General features: G+C 40.4%; 1 protein-coding gene across 6 annotated transcripts in view; it reads right to left on the bottom strand.

Moving 5' to 3' along the window:
- The window catches only part of DIS3L (DIS3 like exosome 3'-5' exoribonuclease), a 29619-nt gene extending 7784 nt beyond the window's left edge, over nt 1-21835 (bottom strand). Inside the window, exons 1-11 of one of the 6 annotated variants that reach the window (XM_048867391.2) lie at nt 21738-21835; nt 18961-19114; nt 17372-17500; nt 15990-16125; nt 13925-14101; nt 12666-12744; nt 11786-11965; nt 8396-8565; nt 4989-5150; nt 3913-4160; nt 2762-2854 (exon numbers count right to left, since the gene is read on the bottom strand). In XM_048867391.2, coding sequence (XP_048723348.1) covers nt 2762-2854; nt 3913-4160; nt 4989-5150; nt 8396-8565; nt 11786-11965; nt 12666-12744; nt 13925-14101; nt 15990-16125; nt 17372-17500; nt 18961-19004 — 1418 coding nt within the window. In that variant the 5' untranslated portion in view covers nt 19005-19114; nt 21738-21835. Of the gene's footprint in view, nt 1-2761; nt 2855-3912; nt 4161-4988; nt 5151-8395; nt 8566-11785; nt 11966-12665; nt 12745-13924; nt 14102-15989; nt 16126-17371; nt 17501-18960; nt 19115-20771; nt 20905-21625 lie in introns of those variants that run through there. The other 5 variants (XM_048867392.2, XM_048867390.2, XM_075133233.1 and 2 more) reach the window with 5 other exon arrangements.
- Nucleotides 21836-23846: the final 2011 nt, after the last annotated feature.

Genomic DNA, 23846 nt, shown 5'->3' with positions numbered 1-23846 from the left:
ATCTGAGGGCATAAAGCTGGAATGGGCTCAGCCATCCCTCAGTTCCTTCGCCAATACAAAATCCCAGAGAAGGACTCTGTCCTAGCAGGGAAGGAGAGTAGGTCATAGAATCCACATGGACAACACATCTCAAAGGACCACAGTGACTGTTAAGGTAAGTAACCCTTCTCTCTTCTTTGCGTTATTGCCCCCATGGATTCCACTCTTGGCAAGCTCAAGAGCTTGGGGTGGAATCTTTGATTTACCTGGCCACTAATGGAGAGGGACTGTGGTTAGCAATGTCCTTCCTTACAGTGTCCATAGGAGGCTTGCATCAAAGTCTCAAGGAGGAACAACCTCAGGCTGGCTCCTGTAGCTTTCTCAGTTTGCTTAAAGAGAACAACATTTTCAGGAATAGGTCCTTCTCCTATGCGCTCATTGTTAATCAGTACTGAAGCATCACAGGAACCCCAGAGATTTAGCTCCTGCCATTTTGGAAGCACTATTGTACGAGTGGGAGGGCTGTCTAGCCTCAACTGAAAAAAAAAAAATCTTTGTTTGTTTTTTTTCTGGTCAACAGGCAAATAACTATATGAGCTAGTAACTAACTGAGCTATAACACAACTAACTGTAGAACAGTGCAAACAGAAGGCAGACGCTGCACAGGTTCTGTCTCACAACCCTGGGCAGTAAGAAGGAACTGAGGGATGCCCTAGGGAGAGGAAGGGGGCTGAGGACATCTCGGGCATAGGTGTGACCCCAACAGACACCTATATTGCACACTTGGGGCACCTACACACCAGGAGTGGAGTCCATGTGGACAATCACTCAAAGAAGAGAAGACCCTTTCATCTCTAGGTCACCAGTTAAATTAAGTTCTGGTTGCCTAAGTTATTAACATTTGATGGCAATTCCCATTGTAGAGGTGTCCGCATCAGGAACCATCAAGCACAACTGATACCCTTTTGTGGACAGACTCAGGTGCCAATGTTTGAATGGGTATAAAAACCAACTATACTCTGACCCGTAGAATTGCTGTTAGCATGAAATTCATCCCAAAAAATCTCTTTAAAAATGGAGAGGAATGGCCATTAAGGGAGTATTACCAAAGGGACACTTACATGCCAAAAAATGTTGTGGGAATATATTACATTTTAATAAAAAGGCCCCACCTCAATTTTAATTGTGATTGCACACTGAGGCTCTAATCTTACAAAGAGTTATGTACATACTGGACTGGTAAACAGAACTATTCTCACTAAATAAAAAGGCAGCACATGTATAAATCTTTGTAGGACCATGGTCTAAATCAGTTCTTTCACAGGTAAGATAGTGATTTTTTTAAAATGCATGTAATTTTCTAACTTGGGGATTTAAAAAAATGCACATACACATTATGCACATTAACTTACACCTCCAAAGTAAATAACTAAAAGTACATGTTTCCCAATTTTTTAAAGAAGTGATTCCTGTGATGCTGTATAAAAATGACTGGTTACACTAATACAGTCACCATGGGTACCAAGTTGCAATAAATCTTACACAAAGTACACCATGTAAGGTTTCAGAGTAGCAGCCATGTTAGTCTGTATCCGCAAAAAGAAAAGGAGTACTTGTTAGTCTCTAAGGTGCCACAAGTACTCCTTTTCTTTGTACCATGTAAGGTATCAATGGAAAAGTTATGATTTGCAAAGTATGATTATCCTGTTTATATGCAAGTACCATCTTTGTATCTGAAGTAATGAATATTTACTATGTGCTTGAATCTTAAACCTGTGTTGTATTTCTGGGTGACACCCTCCAGATAGATTTACATCAAGGCTAGACAGTTATGTGTTGATGGCCCTTGAGGACCCTCCACACTCACAATGGGCCATAGACAAAATTCATTCTGCCCAGATAGCTCTTCCTGAGGATGCCTCAGACAACGAGGAGCCAATGGCCACCTCCTACGATTCAGCAAACCATGTAAGGATATGTGATATGCTCGTAGGACCCTTGACTCCATCTTGGGCCAGTAATTTTCCATGCACCTGGGCTGTGGGCTTTGCTTGGAACAGTAAACTTCCATGCACATGGCAAAGTGTATAAAAGACCTCTGAGACCCCTCTATTTTGCCTCTTTCCTGCTCTAATTCTCTGGACTGTGGATTTACAACTAAAAGGAGCATCTTGAATTGCAGACGGAGGACCTTCCAACCTTTTGGAAATTACCAGAGAGACTTTTGCAAGCCAGCAGTCTGTTCCATCACTGCTACAAATCTAATTTTAGGACTTTCCAATCACTTGTATGTATATGATTCCTTAACTATTTATAACACTCTTCTTTTTTATTAATACATCTGTAGTTAGTTTACTAAGGATTGGCTGACAGCGAGATATTTGGCCCTTGGCTCTGGAATGCCTAAAGGGGACTGTGTTTGGCTTCTGGTTAACCAGTGTGGTACTGCAGAAGCTCCTTTGTTACAGGCTTGGTGAATCTAATTATAGAATGAACCACTAGTTTTTGGGGATTGTCTGCCGTATTTCTTGCAGTCTGCCCTGAGTATGGCACTCTCAGCATGGCCCTTCCAGGCACCTGGTCACAATTCCTTATTAGTTTTACAGAATTAATCTCACTACACATGGGATATTTATATACATGATCCCAAACATGTTAATACTGGATGTTTGAACAAGGGATGTACTCAAGTAGCTGTTGGTAGCAATAAGAAAGTTATTTGTGTAAATCCTTCATGCATCAGTAGATCCCTCTTTAGTCATAAATATTACAAAAATCATACCTTTCAACTCTGCTAAGAAGAGAGCATAAATCAGCACTCAGGATGGAAGGCAGCATATCATAACGACGATCAGCTAAATAACAGGTTGTTGCCCTGAACATAAAACACATTTATTGTACTCTTCACAGGGACACATTCATGTACATCTCTCAAGCAGTTTGCAACATAAGCATAGCTTCAGCATAACAAGATACAAATGTCAGCATGATTTCAAAAGGTTAGTTTTACACAATGCACACAAAGGCAGTAATGCAATCAAGTTAAATAAACATTCATTTACAAATTATGGGCCCAATCCTGCTTTCCTCATGCAACTTCAATCTGGAGTTGTGGGTACACAAGGAATGCAGGGTTAAGACCTAAACAGTCAGGGAAAAACAGTAGATTATTCATAGACTGTACCATGTATCTTCACTACTTGCTATCAAGTTTATAAAAGTCTGCAATTGCATAAAGCAATATATTTAATAAAAACAATGTGTGAATATTTTAATTTCAAAATAATGGCACGACTAGAAAAGGACTGACACATCTGGCAAATCAAAATCCAGTATGTCAGTATCCTCCTCACAGTCATAAGTTTTCCAGCTGACAATTCTAAGGATCAGAAATTTTACTTGTTGGCTCTGCTGTGTGATAGCACAAAAGAGCCTCTCTTATGCTTTAAGCAATGATGTGTATACGCTGGAATTCATGTAAGGGCTGCTTTCTGTGCAACAGATGTTCTGTCTTCTGTAAAGATACAGTCCCTCCCAAAATAAACAAGTATATCAGCACTGAAATAATACAGGACAATACTTTTAATGGCATAAATTAATTAAGTTTACTAAACTTCAAGACATGACTCACTGAGAAGGAGACATTTTATGGATTAAAAAAAGGACACAAGACTGGTCAACAAGGATTCCTTGCCCCATAATCCTGCTGTCTCCAGAGCAGGCAGCAGGCCACTAGTGGCTCACTAAATATTTTTGCAGCCGCTGAGCCTTGTGAACATGACACCTACTTTATCTACCTACTTCAATTTTAAAGCAACAGGCTTCCAGCGCTCAGTAATCTCTTTATATTGTTTAAGACTGTCTCACTTCAAACTTCCAGCTCCTCTTCCTTCCCCAATATGCTTTACACTTTCCATAGTAAATAAAACTTACCTTGCTCTGGCCTCAATGTCAGTGTAAGAATTTACTGCCACAAAATGGGTTACATCTGCAATATGGACACCTAGCTCTAGGTTCCCATTGGCTAGTGTCCGAATGGACAATGCATCATCCACATCTTCACAGCCTTTGGGGTCAATGCTAAATACTAAATGCGTATTCCTCAAGTCAGTGCGTTTTAGTTCCTCCTCTGGATTCACCTTCCATGGATTCTCTGAGGTACTGGAAGGCATCTCACACGTCTGCGCAAAGAGTATTGGCAATCATAATTTTATGAATTTTCTATATACAGAGTTTACAAACTAGATTTAAAATTCCCTTTTTCTCTTACAGTGCCACAAAATATCAGTATCTATTACTGGATTATAAATTTTTCGTTCAGGAAACAGACATTTGAAACATGTTCCCTCTTTGTATTCGCCAAGTCTTTCCTTCATGTTTGCCTTACAGAAAGTAATAATGTCCCATACTTTAATATGGTAATCTTCCAAGTGACCTTTGGAGACTAATAACTGAGTGATATTACAGGTCTTGCAAATATCAATAATGGATCTTGTCTTTTGCATATCTGTTTATTGCACTCAGTTTATAAAAGTATACAATGGACAGAATCAAAACACTCTGCTTGGACAGCAGATCCCTGCTTCTGTTGGAATCAATGGGAATTGTGACACTGACTTCAATAGTAAGACTGGGCTATAAAGGATCATTATTATGAACACCTCATATTAAAGACAGAACTATTTTAAAACTCCACCTAGAACGACTATATTGAAGCAGAAATTCTTAAACCTTTTCACAGTGTGAAGCACATCTTAACATAGAGATTATCTCAAACCACTTTCCCTGTGGTTTGCAATTGTATAATATGATTTGGTGCAAAGATAGCAATTGCTTAGGTGGAAAAGTAGTCTTAATCCTGTATTTTCAGAAACTGGAAATTGGTGGGATGAGAGATGGTGCCAGGTGATCAGCTAGGTCCCTTCAAACCATCCATGGGTTCCTCTCTTTGGGAGACCACAGTTTGGGAACCACAATGCTAAAGAGTTCAATTAATCACAAAATCAAACCTGGGCTTCTGAGAAAGGGGCAACAGAAATGCCATTCTCCACTAGAATAACTGCAGTTTCCCCTTCGAGATCTCCTATCCGTCCTAAAACTCGTACAAAATGTCCATTTGGATACACAGACGTTGACTCCCAAGAATCAATACGCACAATAACTCGACAGTCCTGCGGTAAGACAATAACTCATGTTAGGGCAGCAATGCATTACTGAAAAGCAATCAACATAAGTGCTAGCAGAGACACAAATAGTGAAATCCAAAGACATTGGCAATCATAAAAATAAATAAAATACACACTGAAGGAGACTATACATTTTCCTTATCAAAGACCACGGCTAAGCATTTAATAACAGAATCTGCATCATTAAATTAAAAATCAAGATGCATATAGGTCTACATTCACGCATATCTGACGTACAATGGGGCAGAGAATCAAGAAGTCATAGCTCCTTTCTGACGGCACCTCTGCTGCCTCCAGATGATCTCTGCTGCAGCAGAGAATCTAGGCCATGTTGTTTTTAACTTAAAGTCAGTACTGTCATTCATACTATCCCACACAATCTTTATACTAGCATATGTGAGTCATAATCTATAAAAAAAAATAAATCAGAGATAGCTGATAAATTCTTAATTTCATGGTGGAATGAGAATTTGTTATCCAAACTACCAGAATTTACTTCTTGATCATTTAAAAAAATATATATTAGCTACTTGAAGCTACTTGTCGCAAAATATATTACAGTCTATAACAAGCAGTCGGAAGGAAGGAGACCCATGTGTTTTAATTCACATGTAGTGCATTTGTGGCTAATGCTATAAGTAATAGTTGTATGACGGCTGTGATTGCAGAGCCATTGGCCATTATCTTTGAAAACTCGTGGCGAACGGGGGAAGTCCCGGATGACTGGAAAAAGGCTAATGTAGTGCCAATCTTTAAAAAAGGGAAGAAGGAGGATCCTGGGAACTACAGGCCAGTCAGCCTCACCTCAGTCCCTGGAAAAATCATGGAGCAGGTCCTCAAAGAATCAATCCTGAAGCACTTGCATGAGAGGAAAGTGAACAGGAACAGCCAGCATGGATTCACCAAGGGAAGGTCATGCCTGACTAATCTAATCGCCTTTTATGATGAGATTACTGGTTCTGTGGATGAAGGGAAAGCAGTGGATGTATTGTTTCTTGACTTTAGCAAAGCTTTTGACACGGTCTCCCACAGTATTCTTGTCAGCAAGTTAAGGAAGTATGGGCTGGAAGAATGCACTATAAGGTGGGTAGAAAGCTGGCTAGATTGTCGGGCTCAACGGGTAGTTATCAATGGCTCCATGTCTAGTTGGCAGCCGGTATCAAGTGGAGTGCCCCAAGGGTCGGTCCTGGGGCCGGTTTTGTTCAATATCTTCATAAATGATCTGGAGGATGGTATGGATTGCACTCTCAGCAAATTTGCGGATGATACTAAACTGGGAGGAGTGGTAGATACGCTGGAGGGGAGGGATAGGATACAGAAGGACCTAGACAAATTAGAGTATTGGGCCAAAAGAAATCTGATGAGGTTCAATAAGGATAAGTGCAGGGTCCTGCACTTAGGACGGAAGAACCCAATGCACAGCTACAGACTAGGGACCGAATGGCTAGGCAGCAGTTCTGCGGAAAAGGACCTAGGGGTGACAGTGGACGAGAAGCTGGATATGAGTCAGCAGTGTGCCCTTGTTGCCAAGAAGGCCAATGGCATTTTGGGATGTATAAGTAGGGGCATAGCGAGCAGATCGAGGGACATGATCGTTCCCCTCTATTCGACATTGGTGAGGCCTCATCTGGAGTACTGTGTCCAGTTTTGGGCCCCACACCACAAGAAGGATGTGGATAAATTGGAGAGAGTCCAGCGAAGGGCAACAAAAATGATTAGGGGACTGGAACACATGACTTGTGAGGGGAGGCTGAGGGAGCTGGGATTGTTTAGCCTGCAGAAGAGAAGAATGAGGGGGGATTTGATAGCTGCTTTCAACTACCTGAAAGGGGGTTCCAAAGAGGATGGCTCTAGACTGTTCTCAATGGTAGCAGATGACAGAACGAGGAGTAATGGTCTCAAGCTGCAGTGGGGGAGGTTTAGATTGGATATTAGGAAAAACTTTTTCACTAAGAGGATGGTGAAACACTGGAATGCGTTACCTAGGGAGGTGGTAGAATCTCCTTCCTTAGAGGTTTTTAAGGTCAGGCTTGACAAAGCCCTGGCTGGGATGATTTAACTGGGAATTGGTCCTGCTTCGAGAGGGGGTTGGACTAGATGACCTTCTGGGGTCCCTTCCAACCCTTATATTCTATGATTCTATGACGGCATTTCATGTGTTTATTATGTCCTCGCTGCTGCTGGACTGCCATGAAAATAAGATGTTGCATCTGCTTCTGAGGACTGACTGAGATTGAGGAGGAAAATTTAAATAAAAGTGGCTATAGCAACTATCAAACACTACATATACCAAAAATACAGCCTCTTACCTCATCTTCCATGTATTTATTTACATTTATTTTACATATACGATTTTGGGGGCAGTGAGTTAGTATTTATTTTATTTGTCTGTACATCTATAAGCATTGCCCAAATAATACTGCATTTGGGATTCAGTCTGAAAGGACATATGCTAGATAGATTATACTTCGCCCTCCCTTCCTCCCAATACCCCAAAAGATTACATGAAACCCAATATTAACAAAATATTTTCAAGTAATTTGTTTAAAGATTACATGAAAATAGATAGCTTGAGATTTAAACATCCCTCTAAAGTATTTGCAACCCAAACATTGCAGCATGTTGTTAATACATGACAACCAGAAAAAGAAACGCACTAGAAACAAAAAGAAGTTGACTAATTATTTTCCATGGTCAAGCTCAGAGGAAATCACAAAATAAACAGCATAATACTGTAAAGAACACTATATTTTAAAATAATTCATTTTTAATAATGTGAAGTGAATTTAGTATCACAAAGACAACTTTTAAAAAATAAACATGAATTTTATCTTAAAAGGGTCTCTTTAAAATGTATTAAAGACTTAATTCAAATTGGATTTCAGGTATATACTCGTCAGGTTTTACCATGGCATTATCCTAAAAGGAAGAATTTGAAAATATGAAGAAACAGTCCAGATTTCATTGCTTAATTGAAGATGCCAAAAGAAAGTGTTGTTTGAATAAGTAGTTAATGGCCCAAATTCAGGATTCCGATAAGCTCCCATTAGCATGAAATGAAGCAACTAGTTGAATACACACTTGTGAGGCCAAAATTTGGACTACCGTTAGTGGCTTAAGTTAATAATTTTAAACCTTTCACTGCCATTGAAATCATTATATTAAAATATATGACACCAGCACTATCATATTGGCATACACAATGCAGAAATAGCAGTCATATTATTTACCTGTAGTGCCTCAGCCTGCTGTGTGCTGATCCTGATTTTAGGAATTCTGTAATCCCAAGGTGTAACAAGGATTTTCTGGGCATTTTTACCCTGAGATTGACTCTCTTCTTTGGATGGAAAAGTGACCACATAATCTCGCCAATTCTTCTGAATGATTCCAACAACTCTACCTTTGAAAGAGGAGTACCGTTGGCTAGACATCAAATGGTTAAGCCGGTGGTGTCCAAACTTTGCCTGTTGTGCCCAGCCTCTGTTACTAGTAGTGGAATCTACCTGTGCCCCTGCTCCATTACTGCACAGTCAAGGCTTCCTCAGCAGTGATGGAGCTGGGGGAAGAACTGGGGTTGGAGGAGGAGCCGGGGCTAGAGGCGGAGCTGACCTAGGCGTGGAAAGGGAATGAGGGCAGAGCTATGGCTGGGGCCGGAGCTGGGCTGGGGGGCAGAGCGGGGGGGGCTCCCTTCCTGCCCCCTATGGGGGTTGGCCTGGGCCCTGCTGTGCCCCACCTGGGCGGGTGTGCCCCACAGTGTGTGGACCACTGGGTTAGGGAGAAATATTAAAGTAGGAGGTCCGGTGGATTCATCACTCTGCAGTATGAACTTGTGTATCCCACAAGTCAATACTAGGATTGCTAACAAGATCTGGTATGCAAGCAAGTGACTAATGAGCTTTAGATTGTGAATATATGTTTTGAGAGCTATACCTTAGTGTTTTGATCAAAATCAATATGAATGTTGTTCAAATACAAGTTTATGATAAACTGACATTTACACAGCTAGGCTATAATGAGCTAAATTTATATAGCACCATTCATCCCAAAGGACACCAGTGTACTTTATAGACTTAAACCGATTTATCCATAAACTATCCACAGGAATCTCCTTAATTCATCATTGAAATGCAGCCAACTCTGGAGTGGAATGTGGCAACTGCTTAATAGTCAACAGCAAAATCATTTTTCATTTTATGACAGGAAAAGAAGAACACATCTCCTAAAACCTGAACTCTGACTTGAGCAAACTTAAGATCTCTTACTGGTAGGTATGAATTTACTGGTATGATGGTAGGGTAAAATTTTCAAAGGTGCCAAAGTGATTTGGGAGCCTAGATCCTTTGGTTTTCAATGGGAGATGGGCACTTAAATTACTTAGGTGTTTTTGCAAAAAGAAAAGGAGGACTTGTGGCACCTTAGAGACTAACCAATTTATTTGAGAATAAGCTTTCGTGAGCTACAGTAGCTCATTTCATCGGATGCATAAAGTGGAAAATACAGTGAGGAGATTTATATACACACAGACCATGAAAAAATGGGTGTTATCATACACACTGTAAGGGGAGTGATCACTTAAGATGAGCTATTACCAGCAGGAGAGTGGGGTGGGGGGAGAGAAAACCTTTTGGTAATAGCTCATCTTAAGTGATCACTCTCCTTGCAATGTGTATGATAAACACCCATTTTTTCATGGTCTGTGTGTATATAAATCTCCTCACTGTATTTTCCACTTTATGCATCCGATGAAGTGAGCTGTAGCTCATGAAAGCTTATGCTCAAATAAACTGGTTAGTCTCTAAGGTGCCACAAGTCCTCCTTTTCTTTTTGCGAATACAGACTAACACAGCTGCTACTCTGAAACCTGTTATTAGGTGTTTTTGAAAGTTTTACTGGTAATGTTACGTTGAACATGGGAAAGTAGGAGGTTGCACTCAGTGTTTTGTGTTTGAGTGTGATTATGCAGAATTGGGAGCAGTGTGCACCATGAGTGTTTCTATCAGATTTGAGAGTTAATATGTTGTGAAGTGAGAGACTGTGTGTTTCGGTAGTAAAGTATGCAAGATATTATCATTCAAACCAATTTCATCTTAACTGCCAATCACCTTAATGTTTAGCGATTGTGTTGTTGATAAATGCATTTGAGCAACTATAACTCCGTGGGAATATTATAGGTGGGGCTAACAGCACTGCCTTATTATTAATATCTTCTATTGATCGATCTATTTTCAGTTACTTATAAATTTGTTAAACTAACCATTTTTACTGAAGTTTTCCATGCCAGCTGCCTCCCTCAGGCTAATTATTTTTGGAAAATTTAAGCCCAAAATGGTTCAACCACTTCCAAGAATAAGGCTAGGGAATAACGCTGCCCTGGAGAACTGGATTCTATCTAAGTTTCTGCCACAGAATGCCTAAATTGTGCTAGTGAAGTCACTTAAGCCAAGTTTTTCACAGATAGTCACTAATAGTGTGTTCCTCATTTTCTGGGCACCTGACTGGAGACCCTGGTTTGCAGTCAATGGTAGCTGTACTTTGAACATATTAAATTTTATATAATAAATTCTCTGAAAAATCAGGTTCTGAGCGTCTCAAATTGGACACCCAAAATTAATGAACAGTTTTGACTAGGGCTGTTGATTAATTGCAGTTAACTCATGCGATTAACTCAAAAAAATTAATCACGATTAATCACACTGTTAAACAATCGAAAACCAATTGAAATGTATTAAATATTTGTGGATGTTTTTCTACATTTTCAAATATATTGATTTCTATTACAACACAGAATACAAAGTGTACAGTGTTCACTTTGTTATTATTTTTATTACAAATATTTGCATTGTAAACAATATAAATAAAAGAAATAGTATTTTTCAATTCACCTCATACAAATACTGTAGCGCAATCTCTTTATCGTGAAAGTGTAACTTACAAATGTAAGGGGTTTTTTTTGTTACATAACTGCACTCAAAAACAAAACAATGTAAAACTTTAGAGGCTACAAGTCCACTCAGTCCTACTTCTTGTTCAGCCAATCGCTAAGACAAACTTGTTTACATTTATGGGAGATAATGCTGCCTGCATCTTATTTACAATGTCACCTGAAGGTGAGAACAGGTGTTTGTTTGAATAGAATGCAGTAAATAAGGCATAGAGCCACACATTGAACAATGAGAAAACAATATAGAACAGCTGTTTATTTAATGAGCACTGTCCATTCAGTGCACTGAAAGAGGGTCCTGTGGAAAAAAATAGTATGTGATCGTGCATCATAACGCATATGTACAAGGAGGCTGATTAAAGGCTGCACAGACCACCTTAATTCTGCCATTTCCTAACTTCAGAGTGCTTGACTTTGCAACCTGAACAATGTTTTTGTTTGTGTGTGTGTGAGTGTGTGTGTATATATATATATATATATATATATAAAATCAAATCATTGTGTATATATATATTACACACAAAAGTGCAATCTTGTTTATTAGTATGGTATCTCTTTCCATGATTAAACATGGAAATTTGGGAAAGGGGGCAGTTTGTGGAACCACAAGCACAAGGCAGTCCCATAAATTGAGGAAGGCAAATACTTTCAACCTACTTTGCACTGTTGTCTACTTTACCTGTGGGCATAGGTTCACTGGAGGTGTCTCCTGGTGCCTTTTCTTCAGTATCATTCTCACAAAGAGAAGCAGTTCTTCCTTTCCATTCATGCCGGAGTAACAACTCTACAGCTACTACATCACCATGGATTGCACGGTTCCGAGCTTTGGTACCATGAATAAGTATATCACTTTGGAGATCTAGGTTTAAAATAATAACAAAATAGACTATACATTCCTGAAAATTCACACCACTCCTCCGCTGGCTATTTTTTGTTGAAACAATAGTTTCCAGTAATCTGGCAGTTCTTATAGGACTGCTCCCAAAAAAGACTGTGGGCAAGTACCAATGCTACATTGCCAGGAGGAATCTTTCTCTTAGTTTTTTAAAAAGCTAAGTTTGGTATTTGGAGTCTTGGATAAAACAATCACATTGTCATCAGCCCACAATGACCAACGCCCTTTTCCTGCAAACATTTGTGCACATGCTTAACTTTAATCATGTGAGTAGTCTCACTGAAGCCAAAGCTAAACACATGCATAAGTGTTTGCCCAACTATGGGGCGTCAGGGTTGTTCCAAACCACGCAGGACAGACAGAGCCATAATCCATTAAACTGTATAGTGTGGGAGAAGGGAAGGCTGAAATACAGATTATTGTTTAAAGGGGATACATGTGGAGCAGTTTTCAGAGTCCTTCTCAGCACATGAAGAAAACCGGAGCAACCCAATTTCTTGTATTTTCTCTCCCAACTGTCCTTCTGACTGAGGAGTTTGTATGGCTTCTTGTAGAGAGCCTGGAACCGTTGTTCCTGAGTAAGCTAGAAGGAGTCACCAGAAGGTGGCGTGGAACGCACTCAAACTAATCTTTAAATATAGCATTTTATCAGAAATATTTTCACCTGTTTCTTTACCACTGGCTCCTTGAAGTCGAACAAAAGCTTCCATTTGTGCTCTGTGCTTATTGACATTCAGGACACCCTAAAATAAAGCAATAGTCACTAACCAATAGATGCAACTACAGGGGGGAAAAAAATCTCCACACCTCAAAATGACCAACTTTATATACATTAAAAGTACTCACTTCTTAAAAATCCATCATAATCATTTACATAGGAAATTTAGAACAAGACTGTTTCTCCTTGTGGGGCGCATACTACATAGAATAGAGTTGAAATACTGAATTCTTGAAAGAGCCAAGCATTCTTTCTAGAAATTTTTTATTTAATGTAGCACAGATGTAAGCTCTGAAGACTACTACAGCTCTATTTTTATCCACAGACTAGGCAGACCACAAGCAGAGTCAGTGAAAACTAACACACATGGCACTGCCCTGTCTTGACTCAGAGTTACCACCTACGAGGCAAAAAATTAAGTCTGTGTATTCTATTCTTGCCTTTCTGCTGAGGTTGCCAATGAAGATACCAGGTTTCTGCCTCTTTTGGTGTTTTTTTATTTTTCATAACATGGACATGTATCCACTAACAGCTGAATGTAAGCCAATGAACAGCCATCAGCTGGTAAAGAATGCTGATTACTAATGACCTGAACTGGATTCAAACAGACAACCTAAAGGTGAGAGGTATTATAGCTTCACATTTTATTTGTATTTTTTAAAAAACAGATGTGTTGCTTCTAAACACAGTATCTACTTTCCCAACTGATGAGTGAATCATGTGCTAAAACAATGATCTTTAAAGGCCAGCTGAAGATTAGCACCAACAGGCTCCCATCAAATCCTTTTCCATGACAGCAAGAAATTGAAGAAAAAATTATGGAATCCACAGGACTCATCTGATCAACTTTTTCATTTTGTTTGAGAAGAAGGGGACAGGAACAAAAAGATTCTCAAAGTTTACTTGTTATCTACCTCATACTCCCTCTTTGCTCATTACACTCCTTCCAATCCCTTCTCTCACTGTTACCTGTATGTTTTCTTTTATGTCACTTTTAGTCTGGGAACAGTTTTCCATTTTTTTTAGCCCACCCCCTCACCTCACTGCTTTTTTTGAAGCCTTATAATACATGTTCCCTCACCAATGCATTCTCCCAACCTCCTGCATTTAATGTTATTTCATATATCACAGTTTTCTGAGTTAGACTATAAATTCCTTGGCCCAGGCCTCATCTTTCTTTGTCTGCTCTATAAATAATAGATTACCTGTATATATCTTCCAGATTTGATCCCAGCCTCCAATATTTCCATAGGAAGATGTTCAGGGTATTCCTTCCCATTGTTTTCTTGGCTTTCAGACTCTCGTTCACGCCGAGATTGAAGTATAGAATCGTAGAGTTCATGGACAGCTTTTAAGTCAGGCCAAAAATTATCCAAGTAATTCTGTATATACACATTATAAACAGAGCACAAAAGATTTTAAATAGAGAGCTATTGTTCTATTCACAACAGAATTCTACGCAGACTCTACAATGCTTCTGTGATGCTGGTAGTCAGTATCCTAAATACCACAAACCCATTCCAGCAGTAAGCTAACACACATTTTAATCCATATCTCTAGAGAAGAACAGTGTAGTACCCCACTAAATCACTTTGCTACCAGAAATACTGTAGAAGGGGTTTGTATCATTATCTTAGTTTCAGATAACATTTTAACTATAAAAATTAAATAACTTTTTGAAAGATCTAATTCAAAGTAGGACTATAAAGCAATTAAAAATCACAATTAATCATGCTGTTAAACAATAATAGAATACCATTTATTTAAATATTTTTGGATGTTTTCTACATTTTCAGATATATTGATTTCAATTACAACAGACTACAAAGTGTACAGTGCTCACTTTATATTTATTTTTATTACAAATATTTGCACTGTAAAAACAAAAGAAATAGTATTTTTCAATTCACCTAATAGAAGTACTGTAATGCAATCTCTTGATCATGAAAGTTGAACTTACAGATGTAGAATTATGTACAAAAAAACTGCATTCAAAAATAAAACAATGTAAAACTTTAGAGCCTACAAGTCCACTCAGTAACTACTTCAGCCAGTTGCTCAGACAAACAAGGTTGGTTACAATTTGCAGGAGATAATGCTACCTGCTTCTTGTTTACAATGTCACCAGAAAGTGAGAACAGGTGTTCACATAGCACTGCTGTAGCCTGCGTCACAAGATATTTACATGCCAGATGCACTGAAAATTCATATGTCCTTTCATGCTTCAACCACCATTCCAGAAGACATGCAAATATTTATAATAAAAAATAATATAAAGTGAGCACTGTACACTTTGTATTCTGTGTTGTAATTGAAATCGATATCTTTCAAAATGTAGAAAAACATCCAAAACTATTTAATAAGTTTCAATTGGTATTTTATTGTTTAACAGTGCGATTAAAACTGTGATTAATCACGATTAATTTTTTTGAGTTAATCGTGTGAGTTAACTGTGATTAATTGACAGACCTAATTTAAAGTAAATTAGATTTAGTTAAAGTTACTTCATTTTTTATAGTCTAAGATGCTGTTTAAAAGAAGTGGGGTTTTTGTTAGTTTGTTTAAATGTTATTGTTAGCCTAACAACACCCCTTTCATCACCAAGTCACAAGAGTGAATACAAGCCAGGTTGGTAGTAATCAGAAGTGGTGTACACTTAGCAAATATTTCGTGGTTTACATAAGTGAACTGGTGAAGTTTCAGTTTGGTTACCAATAAAACAGTGTCCACATAACAATTGGCATCAACTGTCCTCCTCCCCCCACACACGTACACGCTGACAGTCTCAAAACAGAGGCCAGTAACTGAATGGATCATGGAGACGGACTGAACTACCTTCCCATTACTACAGACAGTCCCAACTACTCAAGGCTGAGGCTCATGGGCAGAACAATGAAGATGAATCTTATGCTGTGCTGCCTGCGCGGTACCTGCACTGCAGACATCATTCGCTAACATAAAATGTAACGAAAACTGCAAAAAAGATGAAAAGGCCCCCAAAGCATCTAAGCATGGGCAAGAAACAGCCTGCACCTGCTGTTTTCTTCCAAACCTCCTCTGTTTTATCTACCTCTATCTATTCTGATATATTCCTAGTATCCAAATCCTTGCTTTCATTTATACCTCCTAACTTAAAAGTTAGTAGTGTAGTATTTTTTCTTGCAATCTTTGAGATGGCTTAACATACACATTACACGTTATAGTCCTTAATTTGTCATTATTTTAATCTTGCACAAAGGCAACTTTCTTCTACTTCTTTTAACACGTTACCTTGAATAAAATCACAAACACTCCTTCCGTTTCACCTCCATATTCTCGGATAGCATCTTCATCTTCTGTTACCATAACAACCGGCAGCTGACCCAAGCAGTGATTATAATACCATACTGCTGCATTGTAAATACTCCTAGAAAAGTACAGTTCACACTAACATGTCTATCACATCACATCTGTTATGTTAAAGACATTTTCTAGGGTCTACTTAGCAGTGATTACATTTCTAACATGCATACTCAGAGATTTGGAAATCAGGTTAGCAAATAGCCAACATATTAGTCAAAATTATGGGTGCTCTATCAGAGAAAGATAGAACAGGTAGCGTCATTCCTTCCCTAAAACACATCCACATGGGACCCAGCTGCAACAAAGACATAGTGCACCTTTGAGTGCGAGGTTGTACAACAAGTTGGAATGTAGCCATGTCTCTAACATTCTGGCACCTACAATAACGTCTGGCAGCAGGCATTGGTGGGAGTATACTTCATTTCCAAAGCAGGTGTAAAAAGTCTAGCCAGAGCTGCTCTTCTGACTGTGACCAGTTTTAGGCACAGTGCTTAAGAACACCATATCTTAGCCACAACAGTTTTGCACACCCTAAATCCTCAAGTACCTCAGACAGAAGTAAGCAAGTTCCTCCCAATCCATCTTTCACTGAAGTCAGAGAGAGTCTATGGTTCAGGTAAGGTATCATACATTAATGGAGCAATTTATTTTTAAAAGACTCAGTCCCCCTTACCCCCTAAAAAATTCAAAATGCATATATATTACAACTGCAAGTGCAAGTCAAGTAACTGTGTGAGCAAATGCTGCGTTGACCATGCAAATAGAATGCAAGCTGAATATGTAAATACAAGCATGAAAGTCAAGCCTGTTGCTGCATACATTTTCCTCATGAAAGTATGCATCAAAGTTTTGGAAGTTTGGCTTAATGTGTTCCAGAAGACTATTGTGATAAGAATATTAAAAGTTATTTCCATTATAGACACAGTACTATGCTGCTGTTCAGAAAGGGCCTACAACTACTCGGCCTGAACATTCGAATAAAACTGTGTTCTACCTCCTACAATTACAGATCTCTTCAGAACCCACCTTTGAATTTACCTCAGTTCAGTTTATTTTTATCTACTTATTATAAACTTATGATTACATAAAAATAGAGGCAAATATATTTTAAAATAATTTAATGCATTCTTAATCACAAAAGGACACCCTAGGACTTCAAATGCTGTATATTACCATGTGGCAAGGTAGTCTGACCGCATTAGGTCTTACATATCCAATGCCCTAGCATTTCTAGACATGAACGGTCTATATGGTCATGCCTTTTTTGTTCAGTGCAAAACTGAATACCCCCATTATTAGTTAAAACATACCTGGTCTGCCATTTCTCCATTGATTCTCCCCTCTCTCTTGGCAGATAACAATACTGCTGGAATTCATTAGCAAACAGAATACAGTCATGGCGGGCATCCTTCACTAGATTTCGCAATTTGTTGTACTGTCTGGAATATGAGCAAGACAAATGTACACTGTGTCACCTTTTTAATAATGCTGTTTCAACTCTAGTTAAAGATTTAGTGGAAAAATGAAGGAAAATTACAACAATTAGTTTTAACACTATAAAGCTGAATCCTGATCCCAGTATAGTTGATGGAAGTCTTGCCACTGACTTTAATGGGAAAAGAATTTGACCTTTGTAGAGCAAAATGAACAGTTACTAAAACAGTATGTATACACCAAACACTTTTAGAAATACTTTGCTGTTTCTATACAGTATTTTCAGAGTAAGCTATAGGTTAGGCAAGGGAGTTGCGAATCAGGACACCAATGCTTTACCCAGCCTCTACCACCAAAGCGTTACGTGACATCAGATAAGCCTAAGCCTCTCTATGCGTCAGTTTCCCCATTTGTAAAATTGGGATCATAACACTTTTTATGTAAAAATGGAACAAGATTAAGATGTTCTTAGAGGACATACACTTCAAGACAAAAGGTCAAATAGCATGCCATAAAATATTGCTAGTATATGCCCCAAATGCTGTGGCATACCACTCACAAGAAAACTTAAGCATAGCCAGGGAAATGTTCCAGGGCTAAAAAGGCAAATGATGGGATAACCAGAAGTATTTTACATACATTTTTTTGCTTACAGCCGCTCAGGAAGTAGAAATATTTCCATTAAGCATACTTGAAATCTAACCTTTGAAATATTCACAGGTAATATTCCTATGACCAACTTCAGCTAGACCAATCTTGATTAACTTTTGGGTATCTCAGACTTTAGAGCACAGATTAACTTGCATAGTTTCTGCAGTACACTATTAACCTTTACATGTCCAAGAAATATATTTTAGTGACCAAAAATTGAAATTGATTATATAATACTTAGCATTTAGATTTTCTTTTAAAGATGAAAGAGCATAAGAGTAGCAACAAAATATGTCTGAGTCAAGTAATTTTTTAACTATTTCAGAAACAGATCAGCCAGAAAAATCTTCACTTTGATCTATTTAATGTACATTTTTATAGTAACACAAAAGAAATACACAGTACAAAACACAAATGTAAGCCATGTACAACACTTTTATAAAATGTATACAATTATATTGCTTTACAATTATGCATTTTTAGCATGTAAAATGCAAAAACTGCAATCATACTGACTTTAGCTTCTACTAAGAAGGCATCTGATTGCTGAATACTATGCAAGTTGTACTATTGCTCTTATCCTGTCAAAGAGGAAAAGAAAATGACACTTCTGTATATCCAACTAGTCACAATTTCTCTCCCCCCACCCCCCAAATTACATTATAAAGTTTCTTGTGGGATTTTTAAACATTAGAAATAACCAGTGTCTTGGTGAGCTCAGGTTTCCATGCTTAAATGCTTCTACATTTTGCCATTTCAATTCCAACAAATTTTACAAGTCTAAAGAAGTAGTATATTATTATGGCATAGATACCTGCGACCCCTTTGATGCTGGACAGCTTGACATGCTGTTTGCATGAAGATAATACCCTTCAGCTCTGGAAACTCAAGAATCTCAAGGTAATCTTGAACAATCTTCCAGTCAGGGACAACATAATGAGTCACATCATCTGACAACAATTTCCCATCTGAAATATAATTCAAAGTTTAAAAGTTTAAACATCATTTTCAATTGTGGTTTATTAATAATGTCCCCATGCCAGGAAATCCTAGTTCACAGATTCTTAGATTATAAGGCCAACAGGGACTAGGGTGTTATCTAGTCTGACCTCCTGCATAACACAGGCCACAGAACTTCCCTGAAGTGCAAAAGAAAAACGTAGTAATCCTTAACTCTTATACAATATTTTTTCTAATGAATAAAATAAAATATAATCACATATAATACAACCTTCTCAAACTACATTATCTGTGATTGGGGTCATAAGGGATCTGCATCGATGGAACAATCTGGTGAAAATTCAATTAAAAAATTAAAGTGAGCAAAAATCTAATTTCACTACAAAATAGATCACTTAAAGTGCAGACAACAGATCAATTTTCTCTACTTTTTACATGAAAAGATTTTTTGTTAAAAGTATCTGAAACAAATACTCTTATGATTTATTTGGGGGGAGGGGCATGTGGGGGGAGAAGAGGGAGAGAGGTACTTCCATACCACTGCTTCCACAGATTTCATGATTTGTTAATACCCACTTACTACCAGAGAGTTCTTTACCTGTATGTCTACATAAAATATTGCACAAATGTACATGCTTGGAAAGAAGAGAATTCTGTAACAGGAAAGGTTTCAGATCTAAAATATCACTATCGTTTACCCTAAAGGAAGACCATACACATTAGCTGGGCCTAACTCTCTAAAAAAACTTCCTGAGAAATCCTTCATGGCAGAAATACATTGGAAAATGTTCCTCAACACTGATTGTTTTAATTTCATTTAGCATTCCTGGGTTGTTGGGAGAGCAAATAATGTTTTCTTATGATCAGCTATATTTTTTTTCTCTGTGTATCCATTTGTTCCTAATGCCATTTTTAACATGGGACTGCAGCATGTACAGCAAGCATCAGTGGACTATATTTAAATTGCGTATATCCTGACAAATCGACTGACTTTCTCAGGTTCCCCAAGAACTGATACAATGCAACTGGTCTCATTAACAATGATATTTATAACCTGAGAACTCAGTTTTCCCCCTCCTACTATTGTATCTGTTGTGGTACAGCACCCCCAAAGCTTTGGCTGGGGAAAACTAAGATTCATTATTAGTGCCTCCAAGCCCTCCTCTACATGCCTGTGACCCCTGAACCCTACACCTACTGTCTTCTAACCTCTATCCCATCTCCTTTGTCAGCACCTAGTATCAACATACCCCCAAGCCTTGCCACCAGTCCCTGGTGCCTTTATCTGCACCCCAGACTCCAGTGTCTTTTACACATGGTGCCACCCCATCCACTACAGTAGAACCTCAGAGTTACGAACACCAGAGTTATGAAATAAGCGGTTAAGCACACACCTCACTCGGAGCCACACAATCAGGCAGCAGAAGACACACACACACAGAAGCAAGTGCAGCATAACAAAGGGAAAGTTTAAGACATTTTTTCCAACATAAGGAAACCGTTTCTGTGCTCGTTTCATTTAAATTAAGATGGTTAAAAGGCACATTTTCTTCTGCATAGTAAAGTTTCAAAGCTGTATTAAAACACTGTTTAACTGTAAACTGTTGAAAGAACAACCATAACATTTTGTTCTCAGTTATGAACATTTCAGAATTACGAACAAACCTCCATTCCCAAGGTGTCTATAGCTCTGAAGTTCTACAGTACCACTAGACCAGGGGTCAGCAACCTCTGAGAAGTGGTGTGCCAAGTCTTCATTTATTCACTCTAATTTAAGGTTTCGCGTGCCAGTAATACATTTTAACGTTTTTGGAAGGTCTCTTTCTGTAAGCCTTTAATATGTAACTAAACTATTGTTGTATGTAAAGTAAATAAGGTTTTTAAAATGTTTAAGAAGCTTCATTTAAAATTAAATTAAAATGCAGAGCTCCCCGGACCGGTGGCCAGGACCCGGGCAGTGTGAGTGCCACCGAAACTCAGCTCGTGTGCCATAGGTTGCCTACCCCTGCACGAGACCAGTGTGTCTCCCCTTCTGCACCCTACACCGGCTGCATTCCCTCTTTTACCCTCTACACCTGGTGCCTGCGACCCGTTTCCACTAGCTTCCTCAGTGACCCCCCTCTGTACCCTCCTTCTGGGGATCCTTAAACCTGGGGCCAGCAGCCTCCAGTAGCCTAGCCCCTGAAAGCCACCCTCCACCATTCTCCCCCAGGCCTGCTGCCCTCCTATGCCCCCAGCACCACAGTGCTTGTGCCCCCAGCCTCTCATGCCCTCTACTCCTGGTGCCACTAGTCCCTGGCGCCCCCCTCCGCCTCCCAGACCCCTCAAACACCCTAGTCCTTGTGCCCCCACACAGCCCCCCCCATGCCCCTTACTCCTCCTCCCCTGCCTCCACCACCCCTCCCGGCCGCCTATCCCCCCAGCACCACGGTCCCTGTGCTCTTACCCTCCCTCCACTAGCCCCTGCCGCCCGCCCCCCGACACTCCCGCCCACGCCAGGCGCCCCCGGCCCCCCTCACCGCGGGGGCAGGCGGCCTGGCACAGGGCGCTGCGGCAGGGCACGTCGGGGCGCAGGTAGTGCTCCCGCACGACGCGCACCGAGCGGCCCTGCAGGCCCCGCAGCTGCAGCACCTTCTCCGTGCGCTGCATCGGGCCGCGGGGAGGCGCGGGACGCTCGGGCAGGCCCCTCAGCGTCCGCGCCCGGAGGGGAAGGGAGGCGGCGCCGCGCCCAACGCCGGCCTCCGCCGGCAGGGAGGAGCCTGCCTCGCAGGGCGGGGGGGCAGCCACAGCGAGTGGGGCGGGGGCGCAGGAGGCCGGGGGAGGGGGAACGGGCGCTGAGGGAGGTGGGGCTGAGGGGAGAGGGATGGTGCAGGAGGGGGAGGAGGGCCCGGGCCCTGAGGGAGGTGGGGCTGAGGGGACAGGGATGGTGCTGCGGGGAGGATAGGGCTGGCTCTGAGGGGATAGGGATGGTGCTGGGGGGAGAGGTTAGGGCTGGTGCTGAGGGAGGTGGAGCTGAGGGGACAGGGATGGTGCTGCGGGGAGGATAGGGCTGGCTCTGAGGGGATAGGGATGGTGCTGGGGGGAGAGGTTAGGGCTGGTGCTGAGGGAGGTGGAGCTGAGGGGACAGGGATGGTGCTGCGGGGAGGATAGGGCTGGCTCTGAGGGAAGTGGCTCTGAGGGGATAGGGATGGTGCTGCGGGGAGAGGTTAGGGCTGGCCCTGAGGGAGGTGGTGCTGAGGGGATAGGGATGGCCTGGGGGAGGGGAGGGATGGCTCTGAGGGAAATTGAGCCAGAGGGGGCATGGAGCTGGTGCTGAGGAGGGAAGGGTCAGTGTTACCCAGGTGATAGTTGGGGTGAGGTATTTTTATGCCCCAGCTCCTGGACTCCTGTGAATAGGAGAGGAACTTTTGTTAAAATGAAAACTGAGACAGTTTCCTGTCCACAGAGTTGCAGAGCAAAACTTGAAAACCGTGACCCAAGCACATCCTCTCAGCCCAGACACCAGAGGGCAAATATAAAATACCCTTCTGTGGGGCTGGTTTCTAAACTCATGATTTTTAAGTCCAACTCATGAGTTTTTGGGGGAGGGCAACTCATGATTCTGCATGTTTAGGTCTGGTAATTCTGGAGGATTGAACTGGGGTTTAATGAGGGTGCAGGGAGCAGAGCTGAAGAGATATGTGGCTCACCCCACCCTCAAATCAATGTCATATGGCTAGGTCTATGAAGCATATGAAGCTTGCCCTCCTCAGAAAATAGCTGCAGTTCCTTAGGCAATCCAAGCATCATAGAGTTATTCCACAGACATCCCTAATGCTGGGGGAAAGCACTGCTGTGGCAACCTTAGTGAGCCGCCCTAAGAATTGCAGGGAGACCCAGACCATATAGTTCCAGGGCCAGATACATAGATCATAAATATCCATAAAGCTGCTTTTCCTAAATTATGGGGTCTTTTTCCCTCAAGGACATTGAATTGAGGAAGAAACATGGAGTTTAAAGTTTAGACTTTTAAAAATGGAAATTTTTCCATTCATTATATCCAATAAACAAAAACCCAACACCTAATGAAACAATATATTTCTCTTGCATTCTAGATGACCACATGCTATTGTCACATAATGGGTGTTCAATAGTTGGAGCACTGGCATTCAGACTGAATGAAAAGCAAGGTGATGCAAATACAATGATGACTATTGAGCTTGAATGCTGTAGTCCCCAACAGCTAACTTATTACTCTGCTACAAATCTTTAACCACAATCCCAGTCATGCTTCCTTTTTGTAGTGCATAATTTGTTAGTAGAAAGCACCAATCTCATAATTTTTAGAGAGAAACACAAAATAATGCTGAATTACAATTCAGAGCAGGGGGAGAGAAAAATAAAACAAACACTGCTGTCTTGCAGTTCATGGATCTCCCCTCTGGTCCAATGGACTCAGCTGGCTCAGAGAGTTACACTATTCACCTCCCTGCACAACCTTGTAATAGATAATGGACTCATGTAGAGTCACAAGTATTTGGAAAATCAGAAAGGGGATCTTTATGGGAAATGTTTGGGAATCCCACATACAAAGCATTTCAGGGAAAATCTAAGATAGATAAAAGGCACCAAAGTAAGGAACAGGGACAGAGACCATTAAGGTTAGATACTAAAGTTTATTTGGTTTATTTCAGAGTAACAGCCATGTTAGTCTGTATTCGCAAAAAGAAAAGGAGTACTTGTGGCACCTTAGAGACTAAC

This window comes from Caretta caretta, chromosome 10, assembly GCF_965140235.1.
Source record: "Caretta caretta isolate rCarCar2 chromosome 10, rCarCar1.hap1, whole genome shotgun sequence".
Classification (NCBI taxonomy): domain Eukaryota; kingdom Metazoa; phylum Chordata; order Testudines; family Cheloniidae; genus Caretta; species Caretta caretta.
This window is presented reverse-complemented; position numbering and strand designations above follow the sequence as displayed.